General features: G+C 47.0%; 1 protein-coding gene across 1 annotated transcript in view; it reads left to right on the forward strand.

The window, feature by feature from the left end:
• MYZAP (myocardial zonula adherens protein) overlaps positions 1 to 19,980 on the forward strand; it is a 51,562-nt gene extending 31,582 nt beyond the window's left edge. The window contains exons 7-11 of the mRNA XM_081831150.1: positions 3,126 to 3,251; positions 4,273 to 4,401; positions 8,607 to 8,686; positions 10,169 to 10,274; positions 16,616 to 19,980. Coding sequence (XP_081687276.1) covers positions 3,126 to 3,251; positions 4,273 to 4,401; positions 8,607 to 8,686; positions 10,169 to 10,274; positions 16,616 to 16,669 — 495 coding nt within the window. The 3' untranslated portion in view covers positions 16,670 to 19,980. The remainder of the gene's footprint in view (positions 1 to 3,125; positions 3,252 to 4,272; positions 4,402 to 8,606; positions 8,687 to 10,168; positions 10,275 to 16,615) is intronic.
• The last annotated feature ends 1,574 nt before the right edge of the window (positions 19,981 to 21,554 follow it).

Here is a 21,554-nt window from a genome sequence, read left to right on the forward strand (position 1 = left end):
AGCGGGCACTCCTGCCCCGGCCCCGGCGGCCTCAAGGGCTGCTGAGACCATCGTCAGGGCGCTGCTGTCACATACTGAGAGGGCCCTGGGGGTGCCCACAGGCCTGGGACTTCAGAAGCTTCACTATTTAGATTTTCTCTGATGTCTCGAGGTCTTTCTGTCTGGCGTGAGAAGAAAGAGCCTGAGAGCACGCAGGAAAAAGATCCGTGGGTGACCGAGGGCTCTGGGCAGTGTCCCTCTTGTCCACCAGGCTGTGCCTATTCCTCAGCGGGGCTTCTCCTGCCTTGGAGGTGTTAAGGCCCCTTCCGGATGTGAAGGCTGGATTGATCTCCTACCCCCTGGTAGGAGCAGACCCCTGGGTGGCTCGTAGAAGGCACTCAGTAAATTACTTCCTGAATGAATTTGTTCGTACTTAAGTCTGTGGCTTTCCAATTGTGTTCAACACAGCATTAGGCAATCCTAGAGGGAGAGTACCTCCTAGGTAGTGTATCCACATAATCTATTGCTCAAACCAGAACACGTTTGGGAGTGAAAGGTGGTGCTATTAAGAATTGCGTTGGGGGAGGGGCGCCTGGGTGGCTCAGTCAGTTGGGCACCCGACTCTTGGTTTCGGCTCAGGCCATTATCTCAGGGTCGTGGGATGGAGCCCTGCGTTGGGCTCCGTGCTCAGCGGGGAGTCTGCTGAGGATTCTCTCTCCCACTCCCTCTGCCCTTCCCCCTGCTCGCACGTCCTCTCTCTCTCTCTCTCTCAAATAAATAATTTTTTTTTTAAATTGAGTTAGGGACACACACAGGGACATGTGGTCCCCCTTCGTGTGGGGCTGCCTCACACGGAGGGAGGGGTTGCCACATTACACTGTGTCGTCACTGTGATTGTCACCCCATGGGTTTGTGCCCGCACAGTCTGCCTGGCCAAACACAAACACCCTGACCAGATTGCTCGAGAGTAGATCAGCTGCTCTTTGCCTCACTTCAAACAGGGCAGCTCTTCTCTTTATTATTTCATATACTGTGTGTCTGAATAAGAGTTAGCTTTGAAAAAAAGAGGTGTGTTGCTGGAAAAGCCAGAAAGTACTGCTGACTTTTTCTTCTCTCCTGAGCTGGGCCTGCACAGGAACCAGGAGTCCCTGGCTGAGTGTTCCCCAGACCAGGTGGGAATGTTTCTAGATGCAATATTTAGGAAGGCACAAATGTATGGAAAGGCTGGCTCCAGATTTCTTACATGAGCTGAACTTAAGTCTCTCCTAGGTACTCTTTGGCCAGGGTAATTAATGGGACAGATTCAACTCCACGTGGGCAACTTGCCTTCAAAGGCTTCCCCACTTCTCTGACGTAACAAAATTTTAAAATAATGTATGCATGTGGTGGTGCGGGGGGAAGAGCCAAACTGTATGAAACTGTATGAAAGGTAATCTAGAAATATGCCTGCACCATTTTACATCCTCACCAACGCTTGGTACTGCCTCATTGCTGATGGCCATCCCAGGAGTGGGAAGTGTATCTCGTGGTTTTGTGTTCTCTGATAACGGATGATGTTGAGCATATTTCATGTGCTTCTAGGTCATTTGTATATCTTTCCAAAGAAGAAATCTATCAGAGCCTTCACCCATTTTAAAGTTGGATATTTTATTATTGAACTGTAAAAATTTCTCATATATTCTGGATACAAGTTACCAGATATGTGATTTGCAGATCTTTTCTCCCACTCTCTGGGTTGTCTTTTCACTTTCTTGATGGAATCCCTTGAAGCATAGAAGTTTTAATACTAAATACTGATGAAGTCTTTCTATTTATCTTTTGTCACGTGTGCTTTTGGTATCCTAAGAAACCATTGCCTCACCAAAGGTCATAAAGATTTACCTTATGTTTTCTTAGAGGAGTTTTATAGTTTTGGCTTTTACATTTAAGCCTTTGATCCATTTTGGCTTAATTTTTGGCTATGGTGTGTTAGGTGTCTGTCTAACATCGTTCTTTTGCATGTGGCTATCCATTTGTCCCAGCACCGTTTGTCGAAAATACCATTCTTTTCCCATTGAATGGTCTTGGTAGGTAATTTCTTGAAATTTATTTATTTTTTATAACAGATAAATGATTTACTTAATTCAGAGTCAAATCTACAAAACAATATATGCAGAAGTAGAATATCTGTATCTGTAATATTCCCTTTTGTCTCTTATTCCTTCCTTCAATAGGTAACCTTTGAATTTTTAAATTTTATTGCTTATCCTACTCCGACCCAATTCTAATAGTGTAGTGATCTTTTTGTCAGCCTACAACAGAATATTCCAGAATTAAAAAAGCATCTCTTTTTTTTTTTTTTTTTAAAGATTTTATTTATTTATTTGAGAGAGAGAATGAGAGAGAGAGAGCATGAGAGGGGGAAGGTCAGAGAGAGAAGCAGACTCCCTGCTGAGCAGGGAGCCCGATGCGGGACTCGATCCTGGGACTCCAGGATCATGACCTGAGCCGAAGGCAGTCGCTTAACCAACTGAGCCACCCAGGCGCCGCAAAAAAGCATCTCTTTTGAGGTTAATTAGGGTGTGGAAATCTCATCCAGAAAAAAAAGTTTGTTAAAATTGATAGCATAAAAGATAATAAAATTTCAAGATCAAAAGACATTAGGCAGGAAAAGTCCTTAAAAAAAGGGATTAAGAAGACTGAAGCATGGACACATTTTAGAGAGAATTCAAAATTTTTTAGAGGTGGGGGGAGGGACAGAGGGAGAGGGAGAGAGAGAGAATCCGAAGCAGGCTCCACACCCAGCACCGAGCCAGACTTGGGGCTGGATCTCACAACCCTGAGATCATGACCTGAGCCTAAATGGAGTCAGACCCTTAACCGACTGAGACAGCCGGGCGCCCTGGGAGAATTCAGTTTAAAAGTGGCTAAACTGGGGGGACAGGGCTGATACTTAGGTACATTTCTGTCTTTTGAAAAATTCACTCACGTGGAGGGTCTTTGTGTAAAGTACCGCCTTGTCTCTTTCTACCCATCGGCTCGGCCCCACCTTCCTGCTGTCCCTCCCCCATGGGTCCCTGCCGCTTCTGTCTCCCGCACACGCCGTGAGAGGTGCTGGTTCCCCGGCGCCGGCAAAAGCCGGAGCTCTGACGTGAGCGCCTTTGTAGGTGCAATCCTCCCAGGAAGCCAACGCGGAGGTGATGAGGGAGATGACCAAGAGGCTGTACAACTGGTACGAAGAAAAGCTGCAGGAAGAGCGGCAGAACCACAGCGCCGAGAAGGAGGCTCTCCTGGTGTGTATGTCCCAGCTGCCGATGGAGTAACAGAGAACGTTCGGCCCGTTCTTGCTGGGAGGCTGAGGTAGCAGGGTTTCTGCTGGGAGGCGTCAGCGGACTCTAACGTGCGTGAGGGTCAAGGTGCTTACTCACTGGCGCACTCACTCCCCCACTTCTCCCTCCCTCTGTGCGTCCCCCTCCTTGCTCAGGAGAGCCCCCAGTCTCTGCCTCTGACCACACCCGTTTCTCTGGCTGGGCTTGCCACTTGCCAGTCTCCCGGCTGGTCCCGGGCCTGCGTGCAGCTGCGCCCTCTCTCCCGCCATTTGCTCCCCTTGCCCCGAGATGCCCTCCTTCCCTGCCCTTGCTCCTCCCTGAGCTCAGGCAAAGCCTTGAAAGTGCCACCCTCCCCATGCGTGAAGTCCCTGCCATCCATGAGAAGTGTCCTGTGCGTTTGGGAAGCCCACGCTCTCTCTGCGCTCTTTGCTGTGGCGTTCTGTGGTCCCTGTTACTAGAGGTGGACTGTACACCTCACAGCCTGGCTTCTCTAGGAGCGAGTGTGAGTTCCTCGAAGGCCGGGAGTCCGCGCCTGCCTTATCTTGTGTTCTTAAAGCTCTATAAATGCGCTGAATGGTTGACCGAGTTTTGGGGCTTTGCGATATGGGAGAAGGGTCTAGGCATTCTGCATTCAATTCCAGATATGGCCCTACTTCCCTTTATATTGTTGGCAAATACACTGACACGTTGAACATCCAGTCAAGGGAGAAATAACATTCGCAGGCTTGTTTTTTTAGACATAAGGAGTCAGGGAGGAAAAGGAGAAAAAAGAACTGGGCCCATTAAAAAGCCACACGATGTTTCTTTATTTCCAGGTGAGAATCAGAATCATGGGAGTCCCTGATCTGAGTTCATTACACTCCTAGGCCCCAAGGGTGTGCTTTTAGAGAGACATCATGATTTAGCAAGGTCGGCGCTGTTTGGACCATAGTTAGCAGCCTCGGGACTCCAAGGCTGTGCTGAGAACAATGTGCTTCTTTTGCAGGAAGAAACCAAGAATTTTCTGAAAGCTATTGAAGAAGCCAATAAAAAGATGGAAGCGGCGGAGATCAGCCTCGAGGAGAAGGACCAGAGGATCGGAGAGCTGGACAGGCTGATTGAGCGCATGGAAAAGGTAACAGACACTGCTCTGGGCCCAGCGCCCACTTGCCCAGACTCCCCGCCTCTCCGTAGTCCCGGCAGGCCTGTCTGAAGGTGTGAGGTACCTTCAGCATCCATCCCGCCCGTCCCTCCAATTTGTGATTTAAACAGGAAAGACAAAGCTATAAAATAAAGTGTGAGGAGGTCTGACAAAGCTCTCATTTTTCCTATGGTAACTATTTTGATGCTTTAAAAAACATTCCGTATATAATTATTTACAAAAATTAGTATTTTCACACCCTGCTTTGCTGGGGTCCCAAGCACGAACTTCCATTTACTCATTGGATAACCAAGCCTTCTTTAAGTGTTCCATCCGTACCCTGAGTGGGCATGCACCTGAAAGGTTGGCTTTTCTCGGACACCCCACATCTGCCAGCCAGGTGGAGGACCCCATGTTTCTGTGGGCGTGGGTGGGGGTGGGGTGGCTGGGGACGGCAGGAGCTCGGCTGAGATAATGAAGCCAGTTGAGAGCAAGGGAGGAAGCCGGACGTTAGGCAAAACATGGAAAACGGGATGAAGGGGTGGGAGAGAGGAAAGAGAAAAAGCAGGAAGGAAGAAAAAGGCAGGGTGACCTTTAGCAGGTGACAGCTGACTTCTGGGGGAGGGTAGTTTGCGGACAAGCTGTGGACGGTTTCTGGAGAACGGCTCTCAGCAGCATGTGGGTCTACAGGGCGGTGGCAACCTGCCAAGACTGTGACATCAGAGCCCCCGGTAACGCATGCTGAGCAACCCCCTTGTTGGTGATGAGCCGGGGGAATGACAGTGTGCGCAAGGTCAACACGGGGGCTTCCAGTGGTTCTGAGACAGGTCTGTCTCCTCACCTCTGGTGTCTGCAGCGAAGACCCCCCTACGGTCCCCTGATGAGGTGAGGTGTAACCAGGGTGGGGATGGCATGAAACTTCGTGCTCTGGAGCTTCGGGGCTTGTGGGGGCTTCCACTTGAGGTAATGTCTTTGTTTGGGAGGGACTTGAGCAAAGTGAAGAGTCCATCACAGTGTCACCTCCCTCCTTGGGAGAACAGAATCCTGTCTTTCATTGAAGAGAAGAGGGTAAAGCAGCATGCTTAAGACTAACATCAGGATCGGTTGGCAGTGGTAGAAAAGATTGGGCAGTGATGGCATTTTCTAGAACTTAGGTGAGCTTTCTCCCACATTCCCTCTCCCCAGCAATCGCAGAAGATACTGGTCACATGAATGCTCCCTGTGGGTGATAGACTCGCCTGCCATATTCAGGCACAAAGGGAGCAGGCAGCCTGGTTTGAGTAGGAGGCCAACTTCCTGCCCATGGGGTGGCTCAAAATACGGGTTTTAGAATCAGATAGACCTAGGGTTTGAATCTTGCCTCTCTTTCTAGTTGTGGGCAGTTACTTGACTCTTCCAAACTGAATTTCCTCTTCTGTAACATGCTGATAGTCATCATTCTGCTTAAGGCTCTGTGAGCAGTAAACGAGAAAAGTCCACACACAGTGCCTAGCCCAGTGCCTGGCATATAGTCGTGGCTCAAAAATGTGGAGCTCCGATTTTTATTTTGTTACAGACTTGTCTATGTGTCTGCCCCCAGAATCAGCTTTTTTTTTTAGCTGGACTTTTTTTTTTTTCCTAGCTTATCTTCTTTGTACCCTTAGGATTCTGAAAGTGGATTTTCCCCCACTGATTTCCACACGGAGCCCGTGTGAGAGGTGATGGGCGGGAGGCCGGGGAGGGAGGAAGGCCAGCCTTCCCTGCCAGCATTTATGGGACACACGGTGTTCCCCAAGTCCCATCGGCTTTTTCTGTAGTGAATGAAAATGGATTGTCCTTTCTCTAAATCCTCTTTTCCATTTAGGTGAGAGATAGGCTTGCTTTATTTTGCTAGAATTAGGTATTCCAGTTGACTGCTTCTTCTCCCTCAGAGATCCCTGTTTCAGAGATGTCTCTCCCACCCTCCGTGAACAGCGTTTCCCCAGGCACGAACTGTGGCAGTGTCCTATCCTGCTTGTGCCTATTTTTGGATTTTCAAAACACCTTTTTTTTTTTTTTTTTTTCTGATTAGTAAAAATCTTTTAAGGAGTGTGACCTCTCAGGGACCCTGCTGCAGGAGAGGTGATAGTCTGCTTGGGTGGTGGTTTCACGGGCATATACAAATGTAAGAAATCATCGTGTAGTGTGCTTTTAGGATTTGTTGTACTTCAGTTTAGAAAAAAAAAAAAATCGAACTTTTAAAGTGTGCTGGAAGTAAGGCCTTGCCCTGCTCTATGACGGCTTTCTTTGGGTGTCTGCCATGGGGGTGCTCGTTTCTGAAACGTCCATCACTATTATTTCAGGGCTGTTGTAGACTTCCAGCCAGCAGCGAACCACGCTGTGTCTTTGCTGGAGAGATTTAAGAACAAAAACAGATTCCCACTAAAAGTTGGTCTTCCTTGACGATGCTAAATCCATCAATGATAATGTATACTCTTCCCGCGAGGGCAGACTGTTGCCCCATCTCTTCAGTCTGTTCCTTGGGATACCACGGCTTGTAACTTCAGAAGTTACGGGAGTTAAAGTTTCAAAGATTTGCTTTTAATAATTTGGCAGTAAGAGTTTGTTGGGAGAATTTCTGAGAATGATATGATGCACAGGAGTACTTAGGGCCTAATGTAAAATAATCTCCTGCCAATATAGTGAACGGGCTTTGATAAATTTCATTTGAAGGAAATCTACGACACCAACATCTGTAACGTATTTCTAGAGCAGTTTTAGTTATGATGGGTGCTACATTTTTTTTTTTTTGAAGATTTTATTTATTTATTTGACAGAGGGACACAGCGAGAGAGGGAACACAAGCGGGGGGAGTGGGAGAGGGAGAAGCAGACTCCCCGCCGAGCAAGGAGCCCGATGTGGGGCTCGATCCCAGGACCCTGGGATCATGACCTGAGCCGAAGGCAGACGCTTAACCTACTGAGCCAGCCAGGTGCCCCTGGGTGCTATGCTTTTATTAACATTTTCCACTTTGTCCGAAGAAATAATAGTCCATATTCTTACATTACCTCTTTTGGATAAACTTTTAAATTTGCATATATACAGCAAAGGGTACATATCTTTATGCGCAGCTTGATTTATGTGCTAGTTTCCTATGGCTGCTATAATAAATCACCACTGTTAGTGGCTTAAAACAACCCTAGTTTATTATCTTATAGTCCTGGAGATCAGAAGTGCTAAAATCAAGGTGTTGGCAGCGCTGGGTTCCTTTTGGAAGCTCTAGAGGAGAGTCCATTTGCTCAGCGTTTCTAACTTCTAGAGGCTGCCTGCATTCCTTGACTCAGGATTCCAGCCGGCAGCTTCAAAGCCAGCAGTGTGGCCTTTTCCAGGCTCTGTCCCTCTCTGGCTCCAGCCCTTCTTCCTCCTGCCGGTAAGGGCCCAGCTGGATAATCCAGGGTCATTCCCCCCCTTTTAAGACCCTTAACTTAATCCCCTCTGCAAAGTTCCTTTTTCTGGGTAAGGCAGCATATTCACAGGCCTCAGGCATTAGGGTGTGGACATCATTGTGGGGGGGGGGGCACCCATTATCCTGTCACAATACATTTTTACAAGTGAACCTGTCTGTGTAAACACCACCCAGGTTAGTACACAGGATATTACCCAAATTCCAGAGATGCAGAAAATAATCAAGAATTTTGCAGTATCATAGGCCACTGACTTAAGAGTATGGATTTTCATTTTTTAGAACTATAAATTCTCACAAGATGTCTGAACCTAAGAGGATGGAATACTTATTTATTAAAGACTTACTTATTTTTATTAGAGAGAGAGAGAGAGTGCGCACACATGCAGGGGGAGGGGCCGAGGCAGAGAGCGAATCCTCAAGCAGACTCCCTGCTGAGCACAGAGCCCTGACATGGGGTTCGATCTCACGACCCTGAGATCATGACCTGAGCCAAAACCAAGAGTTGGACACCTAATGGACTGAGCCACCCAGGCGCCCCATTAAAAAGAAACCTTGAATGGCTTTATCCAGGATATTTGTCTCTAATTCATCAATACATCTGTAAACATACACCAAGAGATGTGGCATTTTTGAGCTTTGTTTGGACTCTGGTGGGTGGATGCGTAGACCCCACTGGGTGTTCTATAGACTTGACCCCACTAGTGCTGGAATTGCTCGATATACATTCTCTGTCCATCGGGGGACCCACTGCTTCAAATATTGGTGTCTGTTTTAGGAACGTCATCAGCTGCAACTCCAGCTCCTGGACCATGAAACAGAAATGTCAGGGGAGATCATGGATTCTGACAAGGAAAGGTAAGACGAATGCCCTTCAGCTTATAATGGACTTGGACGGCAGACATGCTGTGTTTTTGTGGGCTGGCCAGGGCCTTGCAGTTTCCTTCATTTGGTCACCACTGTTGCACACTCCCACGTGTAAAAGTCTGCAGAGCTTCCACTACGGGCTGAGAGCTTCCGCTACGGGCCCAGTTTCTTGAGGAGCTCACAGCCACGTCTTGCAGCCCATGGCTGGTTGTTACTGCAGAGAGACAGCACAGGCTGTCTCGGGTGCAAAAGTTCAGTCTATAAATGTTCTCCACAACCTTCAACTCCACAGGATGCACCTTGTTGATGAGAAGCCTCATTAGCTGTGACTAACACTTATGCAATGGAAACTAATTTTAAAATGCCTTTTTTTGTTTCCAAACATTGTTTACTGAAACCTGGCCTTGTGCCCTGGCTATGGGCATATAAAGCCCTGCATCGAAAATGATGGAGCAGTACGTGGTCTCCACTAGAAATTGGAAGGCAGAGAGGCCGTGCACGGCCCTCTGGTGAAGGAAAACAAGTTTGGGATGATTCGAGCAATCTGAGCCAGTTGCTTGACCTTGCTGAGATTCCTTGCTTATCTGTGAACAGAGAATTCTTCTTAAAGGGGAAGGGGGTTACGGTGAGGAGGGCAGTGCCCGTCTCACTGGGTCACTAACTGTGAGGGAGCTGGGGGGCGTGCTGCCTGCCACGTGGTTTGTGCTGAAAAATGTCTATTTTCCTTCCTCTCTGCAACTTCGGACTTGGCGGTCTTCTGTAGACTTTAACGTAGCCTGGCAGAGAGGGGGAGGGGTAAGCCGACCACCAGACCCTCTGTCCACGGCTCCATTCCAGTGGCCCCAAAGCACTGAAGAGTCCGTCTGCTGGTTCCTTTGGTTTCACTGAACCGAGCAAAGTCAGAGGATAGTTTGTGCTGTTTTAAGACAGAACTATGAAGCGTCTTCGGAAGCGGCCCCATCTGTTTTGATGCAGAGAAGTTCTTTCAGTGTGTTTCCCAGTTTCCCAAAATAAATGGTGTGTAGGCAGCTACAGTTCCAGACTTCCCAGGACTCGGCCCCTTGATTTCAGATATTGTGTTGTGGTACTAGACTCCTCTCCTTCTCCGTTTTCCAATTCAAGGCATTTGACTTGTAGAACATATAGTCTATAATATTGTATTAACTCCAGAACAGAGAGCCCCCCATTCTGTAAGCGGTGCCCCCAAAATTCTGGTTCAGTCCCCGGAAAGTAGTGTTGCTGTCCTTACACAAGGTAAACCTTGCAAGTGGGAGCTCGGGTAGGAGTCCCGTGTTCCTCCTGTGGTGGGGTGGTTGACGGTAGTGAATCCCCCGGGAGACTCACGGAGCAGGAGGAACGCGTGGTGGAGTTGCCTTTCGTGTTCTGGGCAGTGCTCCCTTCAGCCGGGACCCTCGGTGCTTGTGGTGCTGCTCTGGTTGAGGACCCCGTGGCCCGCTCTGCTCTTTGTGTTAGGTATCAGCAGCTGGAGGAGGCGTCTGCCAGCCTCCGGGAACGGATCCGGCACCTCGACGACATGGTGCATTGCCAGCAGAAGAAAGTCAAGCAGATGGTTGAGGAGGTAAGCCCCTGTGAAGGGTCACGGGCCAGGATGGCTGCCTGTCGTGGGGACATGTCAGCCCGAGAGCCAGCTCTGACTCTCAGCTCAGTTTTCCGTGGCTCACGAGTGAACGTACTCAGGCCACTGTCTTCATGACCCAGAGGGAAATTTCCTCATATGGCCCCCCCGGGGACTGGTGATTATCCCTCTAATCAGATCAAAGGGTTATAGTTAAGAAGCCTGGGAAGCCCAGTTCATTAGCTCATGGCTTTCAGAGGGCAGCGACTCCCCAAGGGGGTGCCTACAGCTCAGGGGACCCGCGGGTGTGACAAGGAAAGTTTCCTTTAGCTCAGGTCTCTGCACTTCCTTGTACCTGGCTGTCTGTCTCCCAGGGGTCACTCCATCTTTTCTTCCTCGGTGGACAGGTGTCTTTTTTTCCCCTGCTCCCTGTCTCCCCCCTCCTCCTCTTCCTTCTTCCCTCATTCTCTTCTCCATCCCTTCTCTCTCCGTCTGTCTGTGGGATGTCAGACCAAGTTATATGTTTACTGTATGCTAGACATAGCTTACTTGTTTCTTTTTCTAAATGGAAACAATAGGTAAGTTGAACATTCATATTTCTGCCAGAGGAAAAAAAATCTTTTAACTGTGTTACTCTAATCTGTCTCTCTTTCTCGTGGAGATCGGTAGAAGAAAGCCCAAGCTGTGGTACAGCAGATCACATATTATTGTATCTTTCTCGCTATTAATAAATCGGATAGAAAAAAAGGAACAGTTAGTCCTAACAGGGTTATAAATTCCCTACGGTCTAATTCTCTATCTGGCATCGAAAGGGCTTTAATTTAATTAAACATTTGGTTGGCAGTGGAAAAACTGAGAAAAAAACATTTTCCTTATATTAAGCACTACTCTGAGAAGTAACCTATTAATGAATTATTGAAATTAAAAGCATGTCTACTAATAAATCACACACGTTAACAGTCAAAGGGAAGATTAAAAGTATGTCTATGAATCTCTAAAATGTTGGCGATATTAGTGGAGTGAGGTTAAGGTCAGGGGATTGTGAGGTTGGGGAGGGATACTTTTTTTTCTCTTGTTGGATAAACATATGTATTAGGTGAAATCTGTTGCCTAAACAAGAAATGCAGTCCTAGTGTGTCGACTCCTGTGAGTCTTATGTTGCCTCATCTGCGAGTGTCAGGGAGCAGAAGAACGAGGAGCCCCTCTGCACTCCGACTGCACACCCAGGCAGGCGTGACCGTGATGGGTAGATCTTGCCCAGGTATCAACACTAGCTAGGTGTCAGGAGCATGTTTCCCCAGGAAAAGCATTGCTTCATCACACTTAAGTTAGTATCTCGGGGAACTGTGGCTGTCAGATCATAGCTTTTCTGCTTCTGAATTTCACACACAGGAAGTCTGGGGCAAGGGTGTCCCTGTTTCCCCATGAGGCTCTTTGACTGTGGAGCACTGCATTTCTTCCAACTCGCCACAGGGAGGTGGTGTGCATCGTTCTTAGATTTTATCTTAGAGAACCAGGGAACAAAGCCTCCTACCGGTGGGCTTCTGTTTCGGTTATTATCTGTCAGGGTTTAAGATTGGTACCCCGGGGGCGCCTGGGTGGCTCAGTAGTTAAGCGTCTGCCTTCGGCTCAGGTCATGATCCCAGGGTCCTGGGATCGAGCCCCGCATCGGGCTCCCTGCTTGGCGGGAAGCCTGCTTCTCCCTCTCCCACTCCCCCTGCTTGTGTTTCCTCTCTCGCTGTGTCTCTCTCTGTCAAATAAATAAATAAAATCTTTAAAAAAAAAAAAAAAAGATTGGTACCCCGATCAGAGATCCTTCTCCAAAAGACACTTTCAAGTGGTTTAGGATTCTTCTGTTTTCTAACTTGTGGAATATAACGGACATACCAATTTGAAGGGAGCAGGGGAAAATTGATATATGAAAATAGGGAAGCGTATAAAGATCACTGTCCATGGGCCTTGCTTTTCTACCTGTGACTTAATATCTCCCAAATAAGCTTCTCTAAGTCCGGATGATGTGGTCTAGAAGACACAGGCATCGGAATGAAATTGCAGGCTGAAATTTAGGATGGCGTCATCAGAGTGAGCACCACCTAGGGGCCAGCTGGGTTCCAACAGTGCCTGGGGACTGGAAAGAAGAGAGACTTTTTATTCTAAATTTAAGTCACTACCTAAATCGGGTAGTAAGAATTAGTGTGTTTGCCCTGCATATCGTGTTAACTTACACCACTAAAGGATGGTTTAAAATCTCAATTGCTGCAGCCCTTGATGTGAATAATTTTTTTTTTTTAAGTTAGAAACATGGCAAAGGGACTCGACAGATGAGCACATTTAGCGGAGCAGAGTCAGGTTGGAAAGGAGTTGAGAACTCTAGTGATTCAGGGAGTGGCTGAAGGACTTGGGGGAAAGATGGCCAAGGAGAGGCCTGAGAGCTGAATTCACATCTCAGAATGTGTTCTTGTTTAGTATTATAATGCAAGGCCAGGCCAGAAGCCCTGGGTGGAACTTGCAAAGAAGCAAATTTCAGCTTTTCATTTCACATAAAGAAAACATTTCTCGGGGCGCCTGGGTGGCTCAGTTGTTAAGCATCTGCCTTCGGCTCAGGTCATGATCCCGGGGTCCTGGGACTGAGCCCTGCATCAGGCTCCCTGCTCGGCCGAAAGCCTGCTTCTCCCTCTCCCACTCCCTCTGCTTGTGTTCCCTCTCTTGCTGTGTCTCTCTCTGTCAAATAAATAAATAAAATCTTTAAAAAAATAAAAAAGAAAACATTTCTAATATTGGCTGCCCTGGGAAGGTATTTAGCGCTTCCTCACAGGTGCATTCCTTATGATCCAGGGCTTGAGCTAGAAGCTCTTTCTATAAAGAATGCTTTACTGTTTACTAGGCCATGCGATCTCAGCATTATCATTACTTTGCATAAGCAGCACGATTAGCAAATTCATAACCTCTGACTTTAGTAGTTTATTTTTATCTGTGAACTCCAGCTATCCAGATACTGAGACAAACTTGACCTAGAAACAAAGGCAGACTTTATGTGTAGCAGATGTTAGGGACAGTTTTGCTTCCCTCACATGAAGCCGGAAAGCTTGTCCGTGTGTTGGCTTCACCTTTCCCGAGGGTGGGGGTCCAGTCTGCACCCACTCCTGGCGTCATTTTAGCCATAATGTCTATGAAGAGACTTAGTTTACTGAAACAATGGGCTGCTTTTTTCAGCTCAAAATTGAAAATGGTGTTCTGAGATTCTTGAAATCCTTAAATGTTAAGCCATGTATTTCCTTCACCTTTAGTAAGATAATTTTTTAATAACAACAATAATAATATAATGACTAAGGACCAACCGGCCTCAGTTTTGCAGTCTTTGGCTGGATAGACGTGGTTTTCACCGTGTGGGATGGCGTATGTCAGTGAGGCCTTGTGCGTGTGGGATGGGCAGGATGGGCCCTTCTGGATGAAGCATTGGTATATGTCTTATGGGGTCAAGCTCGATGCACAGTGTCTCGTGTGACATGTGGGACCAGATACCCGCACCCAGCTAGATCTTTCTAGCAAATTACATCTCCTTTTGTGGTGGATGTCAGGGATTGGTTACCTCCCTCCCATCACTAATTCTAACTGGTTGTGGCTCTGACAAAAAAAAAAATAAAAACGAAATGAGCCCATATATGACCCTTTTAGACTTTTAAGGGTTTGCCAGAAAATATAGAAGGACTGTGGGGAAATTCACTGGTCTGCGGGTTCACCAGGTAAGCACCAGCACTTTCTCTGTGCCTGGAGCAGGTGTGGTCCTGCTCTCCTAGATCTTACCATCTGGGGTGACCTGCCTTCCAGAGTCATTCTTGCGCATGGACTTCTTTCTTCTGTTGAAAAGTCTTGTTGGGATTGGGGTTCCTTTGTCTTCAGTCCGGCTGCATTCTTCAGCTTGCCTTTCGCGGAACCGGAGATGGGGGCGGTGCCAAAGGCTGGGCGGAGCCTGACGCTGGAGCGGAGCCCCCTGGACGCTCATTCACGCCTCTTCTCCGGCTCTTAACCCCGGCCTGTCCCCTGCCAGCCAAAGCAGCTTTCCTGCCAAGGGGGAAATTACCTGGAGGCAAAACCAAATTCTTATTTGCTCTCGAAAAGCGGGGGAATCTTACATTTTTGCCAATAGGCAGTGCTATTATTCAGCTGACTACGTAGTAATTTCATAGGGAGCTCCTTCTCCCTCTTCAACCGTAGGAATCCTTTTGGTTTGCCATCTCCTTCTCGCTTCGCATCGCGGTCTCGGTGGGCGAAGTGGTTCTTCCGGCAGGGTGTGTCTCGCCGCGTGTCCTTTCAGTGGCAGAAGAGACTGTTCTGGCTTTAGACTTTTCTTTTGCAGGAAGCCGTTCCGCTCCCGCTTGTCCCCCTCTGTGATTTAGATGTTTAATGAGTGCAAAGGTGGAAGGAACTGATTTTCGGAATAGTGCTTCTCCTCGCAGGCTGCGCGGCAGAATCACTTGGCGAGCTCTAAAACATGCCAGACCTGGCAGATGGCAGTGCGAGGGAGGCGCTGGGCAGGGCAGCGGTTTTGGCTTTTTGTTTTTTTTTTTTTAAGCTGCACAAGATTCCAGGATGGAGCCAGGATGCAGAACCGTGCTCTGAAGTTCTAGCTGGCTTGGGTCTCCACGTGGGGTTTCCATGTGTTCATATGTTCAGCCAGCCTCCCTCACAAGCTGCTGTCCCTGAGGTGGGAACTTGGACTGGAGTGAGAACGGCTCCAGGGAAAAGAACCAGGGGGACCACTGAGCAAGGACCATGAGCATGGACGTGGGAGAGCTGGTCCCAACGTGTGACCGTCTGGTCTGGTCATGGAATCTTGCATTTCTTGCCAGCCCCATCGGGAGAGGGTGCTTTGACAGCTCACTCTTAATGCCATACTGGCCTGGTGGTATCCAGATAAACTTCCCAGATGCTCCCCAGATGCATCTAGAGAGAACATGTCACCAAGGTGGTAGATGAGGCATACTTGTTAAATAGATACTAGACTTCACGGGACAGTATCCAGTCCGCCTGCTGTCCTTGGAAGCTGAGAACCTGCCACTAATGAAGAGACCAGCAGTGGTTCTCGTGGATCTCCTTCCCTCTGTTGCTTGTGGGTGTGGGTGTCTGGCCTCACCCTGGTTTAAATTCCTTCTGTCTACCCACAAGACCTTACACTTGGTCCCACTGTACCTCTTTAGAAAGAGAACGCAGGACCTTGTTGAAATAATAGTATTCACAGTGGCCGCTTCTCAAGTGTAAAACAAAGCGGGACAGTTCTGCAATTCCTAAGAAATGAATTTGGAAGTATTTAATGATCATCCCTTGGTTTTTTTTTTGTTTTGTTTTTTGGTTTTTTTGAGAGCAGTTGTCATAATGCAACAGTTTTTTTGGGGGAAACAACCTGGATTGGAGAGAACAGATGAGGAGTAACTCTTCTTAGAGTTGAGGTTTGGGTTTCTGGTTTCTGGCTCTTCTTGAGCCAGTCAGCAAAGCAGGGCTTCCCTTCTCTTTTCTTAAGTCCCTAGAACTTATCCCCTCAGCCCTGAATTCGCAGGCACCCCCCTGCAGTTAGAGACCTAGGAGAAGTGCAACTAGAGACCTCGACGGGTACGTACATGATGAGAGGTGGCAGAGACGATGGACATCAGCAAGGCTTGAGAATCAGACCTGCGTTAACTAGCTGTGGAAGCTTCAAAAAGTTAGTTTTCTTGTTTGTAAGATGGGGTTAATAACAGTATCTATCCAAGAGGATTTTTTTGGTAAGAGTTAAATGAGAGGATGTACATAAAATACTTCTATTCATCAGAACATAGGAAATACCCAATAAACACAAGCTGCTATTATTATTATTATTACGGGTGGATGGGTTCCTGCTGTGTATACCCAAAGTCAAGTTAAATGAACCAAAAGCAAAAGTAGCTGAGTTGCTTTCTTGACAGATACACAGAGCTGCCCTTCTCTCCTTCGGGAGTCTTATGAGCCAGATGGAATCTTTGGGTATGACTCTCTCTTCTCTTCTATGCTCTGTGCTGTGTTCCATCTCAGCCACCAGTCCCTTGAGTAGAATTCTTATTTACACACAAGGCAATTAAAACATTTTTACATTTTCTCCATCCCAAGAATCTTCCATTTTAAATGGATCAGCTGTTTGTTAGCACTCAAGTCATTTTAAAACTACTGTGTGGTGTGCTGAAAGGTACACAAAAGTACACTTCTGCCAAATGCCCTGTGTTTGGTGATTGAGAGTCCCTTCTGTCACTGATAATTTAGCCAACTGGGGGTAGGGAAACGGATCCATAGCACTGAGCCCACAGCCCTAATCCACTCAATTCACCTGTTTCCAGATCATGTCACACAAGCTCTTCTCCAGATTTAGTCTCCGGTTCTTTGGAAGATGATAAAATGGTAGCCTGGGTTGGAAGCAATTGCTTTTATTGTTCGTGATTAGAAGAATACTCGTACTCCGCTGGGAAGAGGGGGCATGTCCCTCTGTGATGAGCCGATGAACAAAACAGGAAGGACATGGTGTGGAAAGGAGAATTTGACCACGTAGGGCTCTCATTTGTGAAAATACCACACACTGTCACCTCGCCTTGTCCAGCCTCACGCTGCAGAGTCAAGAGAACTCAAAGGATATTTTTAGAAACTTGGGTTCCTAGACATCGAATAAAGAGCTGTGATGAAAAATAATACTAAAAAATAATTCAGGAAAGCAGGTGGAGACTGGTTCTAAGATCTTGGAAAAGGAAGCTGCACTTCTGGAAAGCTGCCAAGGACACCTGCTAAGGCTGGGACTCGGGCTTGAAGAACTTGAGTGCTCCAGGAAGGAAGTGCTCCCCACCAGATCACACCCCACATAATGCGGAAGCTGTCAAGTGTCCGTGTAGTTTGGTTATATTTGCATGTGGGAGGTGGCCCTGAGGATGTCCTCTCGGAATGGAGATCAAAAGCACTAGTCAACGTAGCATTCTCTTTGTTGAAGCAGGGTTCGGTTTGCTTTTTATCTCCATGGGCATTCTGCCCGAATTGGCAGTTCAGCTAACTTCATGGAAAGGAGAAGTCTGTCTGAGGAAAAGAGAAATATATTTGATCGAAATATATTGAAGTGAAATACACTCCATGCCTGCTTTATTCTTTTTATTTTTAAAGATTTTATTTATTTATTTGACAGAGAGAGACAGAGTGAGAGAGGGAACACAAGCAGGGGGAGGGGAGAGGGAGAAGCAGGCTTCCCGCAGAGCAGGGAGCCCGATGCGGGACTCGATCCCAGGACCCTGGGATCATGACCTGAGCCGAAGGCAGACGCTTAATGACTGAGCCACCCAGGCGCCCCGCCTGCTTTATTTTTATAGAGATCTTCTTGAGACAAGCCACAGGGGCTGGTAGGTCACCCAAACTTAACAGCGTTACTGAAGACTAGTAGTGGTAGTAGCCCCAGTAGCAGTAATAATCAGTGGGTTGGTTAGCCTAATAAGCTAGTAGACTGGGCTGATGGAGTGGCTGCATTAAGGGGCAGGGTGTCACTTAGGTATTGGGTGGTTCTCCAGTCCCACTTCTCCATGGCAGAGTGGGCGGGTAAATGGTTGCCTGTCAGTATTTGTCTTCGGTCTTTCATTCAGATGCTTCTACCCCATGTTAGCAAGTAGGCAGTGGACGGCGAAGGAAGCTTTGGATTCTTAAGGCTTCATTTTGTCCCTTGGCCTCTCACATCCCCACCCAAAGGAGGCGTTACTCAGAAGTTTGAGGCAGAATTTATATACGGTAAATAAAAATGTTAGTTTCAAATTCTCATGTTCAACATATTATTCACTAAAATGTGAGGTTTTTAGAAGGGATCAGAAAGCTCACTGTGTGTGCAAACCTTTTTTTCCCCCTATACGTTATGGAAATATTGAAGGTTTATTTTATGATACCTGCTGATTAATATATTCAGGATACAAACTGTCCTTTTGAGGGAGCAGGTCTTTTCTTTGTAAATGTCACTGAATTCACTTTCTTCTTCGTTGAGATTGTTTGTAGTTGGCTGTAAAATATTTCTCAGAGACCTGCGTGCCCACGTTCTACCCATAGAGTTTGTGAGACTCCACTCATGTTCCAAGTAACTATCAGCTACTGAATGTTTCTCATGCTTCTCGGCCATGCGTCTAGACCCAACATTCCCACATTCATCCTCTTATGGGGCATATGATTTATACAATTTTTTTTTTGGCACAGGAAACTGAAGCTTAGCGTCTTAAATAAGTAGCTGGCAGTCTCTCAGCAAATGATGATGGTGCTGGGGCCACAAGATCTTTGGCTCCAAAGCCAGTGTTCATTCTTTGCTTCTTATTTTGTGTATTTTTTAATTGGAAAAAAAATTTTAATATGGAAGATTATAGAGAATGGTAAAAACAAAGACCCAGGTTAACATTTTGGCATATTTCAGATTTTTTCCAAGTAAAAGAAAACAGTAGCAAGAAGAGGTTCTTTCTATTCCTCTGATCTTTTTCCTTCTTCTCCACTCTCTCCCTCTTCAGAAGCCTTTTGGTCTCCATCCAGGCCATGTTTTGATGCTTTTACTACATACATATGTATCTATTATCAGTATTTAGCCTAATGTACGTGTTTAAAAATGTATGTCCATCTTTATAACATGTAAGTAAGTAGATATTATTGTATATAGTATTCAACTTACTCTTTTCCCCAATTTTGTTTTTGTTTTTGATGTTGCAAAGAGCTACATTATTTATTTTAATGGATCTCTAATATTTCATTGTATTAATGTATCATCATGTGTCCTATTGATAGATATTTAGCTTGTTTCCAAATTTGTATTCCTTTGCGAACAATGCCAAACAGTCTCTTTGCTTCTGTAGTTAGGGAACGTGGCTGGAGGAGGAGCTGCTGGGGCCTTGGGTTGCACAGTCTCCCCTCTGCTAGATACTGCCCAGTTGGTCTCCGGGGGGTGCGCCCAGTTCCACCCACCGGGAGGGTGGGTTTCCCCACATCCTCACCACCTCTTGGCGCCGCTGGACTATAATTTTAGCCAGTTGTGAAATAGTAGCTCTTTGACTCTGATTTGCTCCAGCCCGATTACTGCTCATCGCTATGGGTGCCGCTGAGCATCTTTTCATCAGCGTGTTGACCATGCAGGCTTCCGCCTTCGTGAATTGGCCGCTCTTCTCTTTTGTCCACTTTCCCGTGTGGCTATCACTTCTGCTGATTTGTCAGAACTCTGGGTACTACCGATACTGATCATTTGTCACAAAGTGTTTGTATGCTGTTACCTTCTCCCAGCCACTGTTTGTTTGTTTGTTTATGGTATCTTGTATAATGCACGTGTGTTTTACATTTTGGTATAAACTTGTCAATCCTTTGGTGCTGTGTTGTGTGTCTTGTTTGTTTGCCATCAGGATATTTTTGTGATAGCTTCAGAGTTTTGTTTTTCATCTTTATGGCTTTAGTTACAACCCCACCACACTCATACCCTTTATCTTCTCTCACTCCTTTTCTCCATAGCACTTACATCCTAGTATATACTACACTTCTCTGTTTTGCATACTTATTTGTTGTCTGTTTGCCCCCACTAGAACGTAAGCTCCACGAGGGCAGTGGCTTTTCTCTGTTTTGCTCTTGGCTATGCTCCTAACATCTGGAACAGTCACTGGCATATAGTAGGTGCTCAATAAATATTTGCTGAACAAATAAAGAATAATCCATGTGGAATTTATTTTTGTGTTTATAGTGTGAATAGGGCTGCATTTTTCATTTTGTGGGTTTTCTTTTTTTTCTCACGAAAAGCTTGTTTCTCTAACAGCGTTTACCGAATATTCCATCCTTGCCCCACTGAGTTTTGCATGGCCCCTTTATCAAGCTGGAGTCGCTTCCCTTGTGCTGCTGTCTGTAAATACTCCTGTTCTCCTGCCCTGATGGGTCCATCAAAACACATTTAATAAGCGCCTTTCATGAACCAAATGCAAACATGGACATGAGTTCTTGCCCTCAAAGGACTTTCTGGTTGATACTAAAACTTGTTAGAACTCAAGGCCAACTATGACAGGTATCAAGCAGGGGTATGAACTGCGTGCTGGGGACAGAGAAGCCGGTGGGGACAGGAGTGATTAAGTTCATAGGCTTTGAGTAAATTGAATCTGGCTTTGCATCTGCTCCTCTCTTGACTAGGCTTTATATCTTGAGCAAGTTACTTCTTCTCCAACATTCAGTTTCCTTATCAACCAAATGAGGACGATCCTAACCATACCTGCTTCAGAGGCTGTTTTAAGGCCTGACTGATGTAACACAGGCTAGGGGCTTGGCGCAGAGTCCCTAAGCGTTGACTAATGCTGGTGTGGGTGCAGAGGCCTTGGGGAGGAGGTGATATATGATCACGTCTTGCAGGTTGGGTTGGATTTTTCTAGGCAGGGATTGAATGGGTGGAAAAGGACATGCCAGACAACATATAGAATAACAACAACAAGCCAACAGAAACCAAAGACATGGAGACCAGAAAGTTTAGGGTGAGTTCGGAGAGCTACCAGTCTAGTTTGACTGGATCCGAGTGGGGAGAGATAATGGAGAGCCTGGAAATGAGGTGGAGACCAGTTGTGGGTTCGCACCCCCTCGGCACCAAGCTGAGACAATGTCTGGTGTTACCCTCCTCCAGATTCCTCAGTGGGGCCCTTTGCCTGGTCAGATCTGACCCCAGAGTGATGCCTCGGGCAGGAGGGAGCTAGGTGAATAGGAGGGGAGAGAAGCCAGAAGGGCAGCTTGGAGGCTCCCAGGAGAAGCCTGGCCAGTGCGGCTGAGGGGCCACACTCAAGGACACTTGAACTTAGGAACATTTTAAAAACCACCACTGTTTAGGCACCAGCTCTGTCCCACCTGTGGAGCTCGGGCTGTCATGTGCCTCATCTTACATTTGTCTGAAACCGTTCTCTCCCTGGACGTTCCTGTTCAGTGGAGGGTCTTTTGTCCCTGATACTGCAGCTATCAAGGAAAGCATGGGGCTAGGGACACATCGAGTGCCCTCTTCCCCGCTTCTACCTTCCACTTTCCTCCTCTAAAGTCAGAGGGAAAAAGAACAGCCTCAAGACTTCGGGCCGCCGCAGATGCTCTGTAAAGGAAGATCCCAGCCAACATTCCTCCCAGCCTTGCCTAATTCCCGGCCCCATTGCAGTGATAGGCTGTCACCACAGGGAGGGTGGAAGCACACCTCTGAACATCAGTGTGGCGAGAGAAAGAGCTGGGGCCTCGACATCAGGGAGATGTAGATTTAGATCTCAGCCCTGCCGGCATCCAGCTCTC

Source organism: Leptonychotes weddellii, chromosome 9, assembly GCF_054177405.1.
Source record: "Leptonychotes weddellii isolate Sample4059 chromosome 9, ASM5417740v2, whole genome shotgun sequence".
Lineage (NCBI taxonomy): Eukaryota > Metazoa > Chordata > Mammalia > Carnivora > Phocidae > Leptonychotes > Leptonychotes weddellii.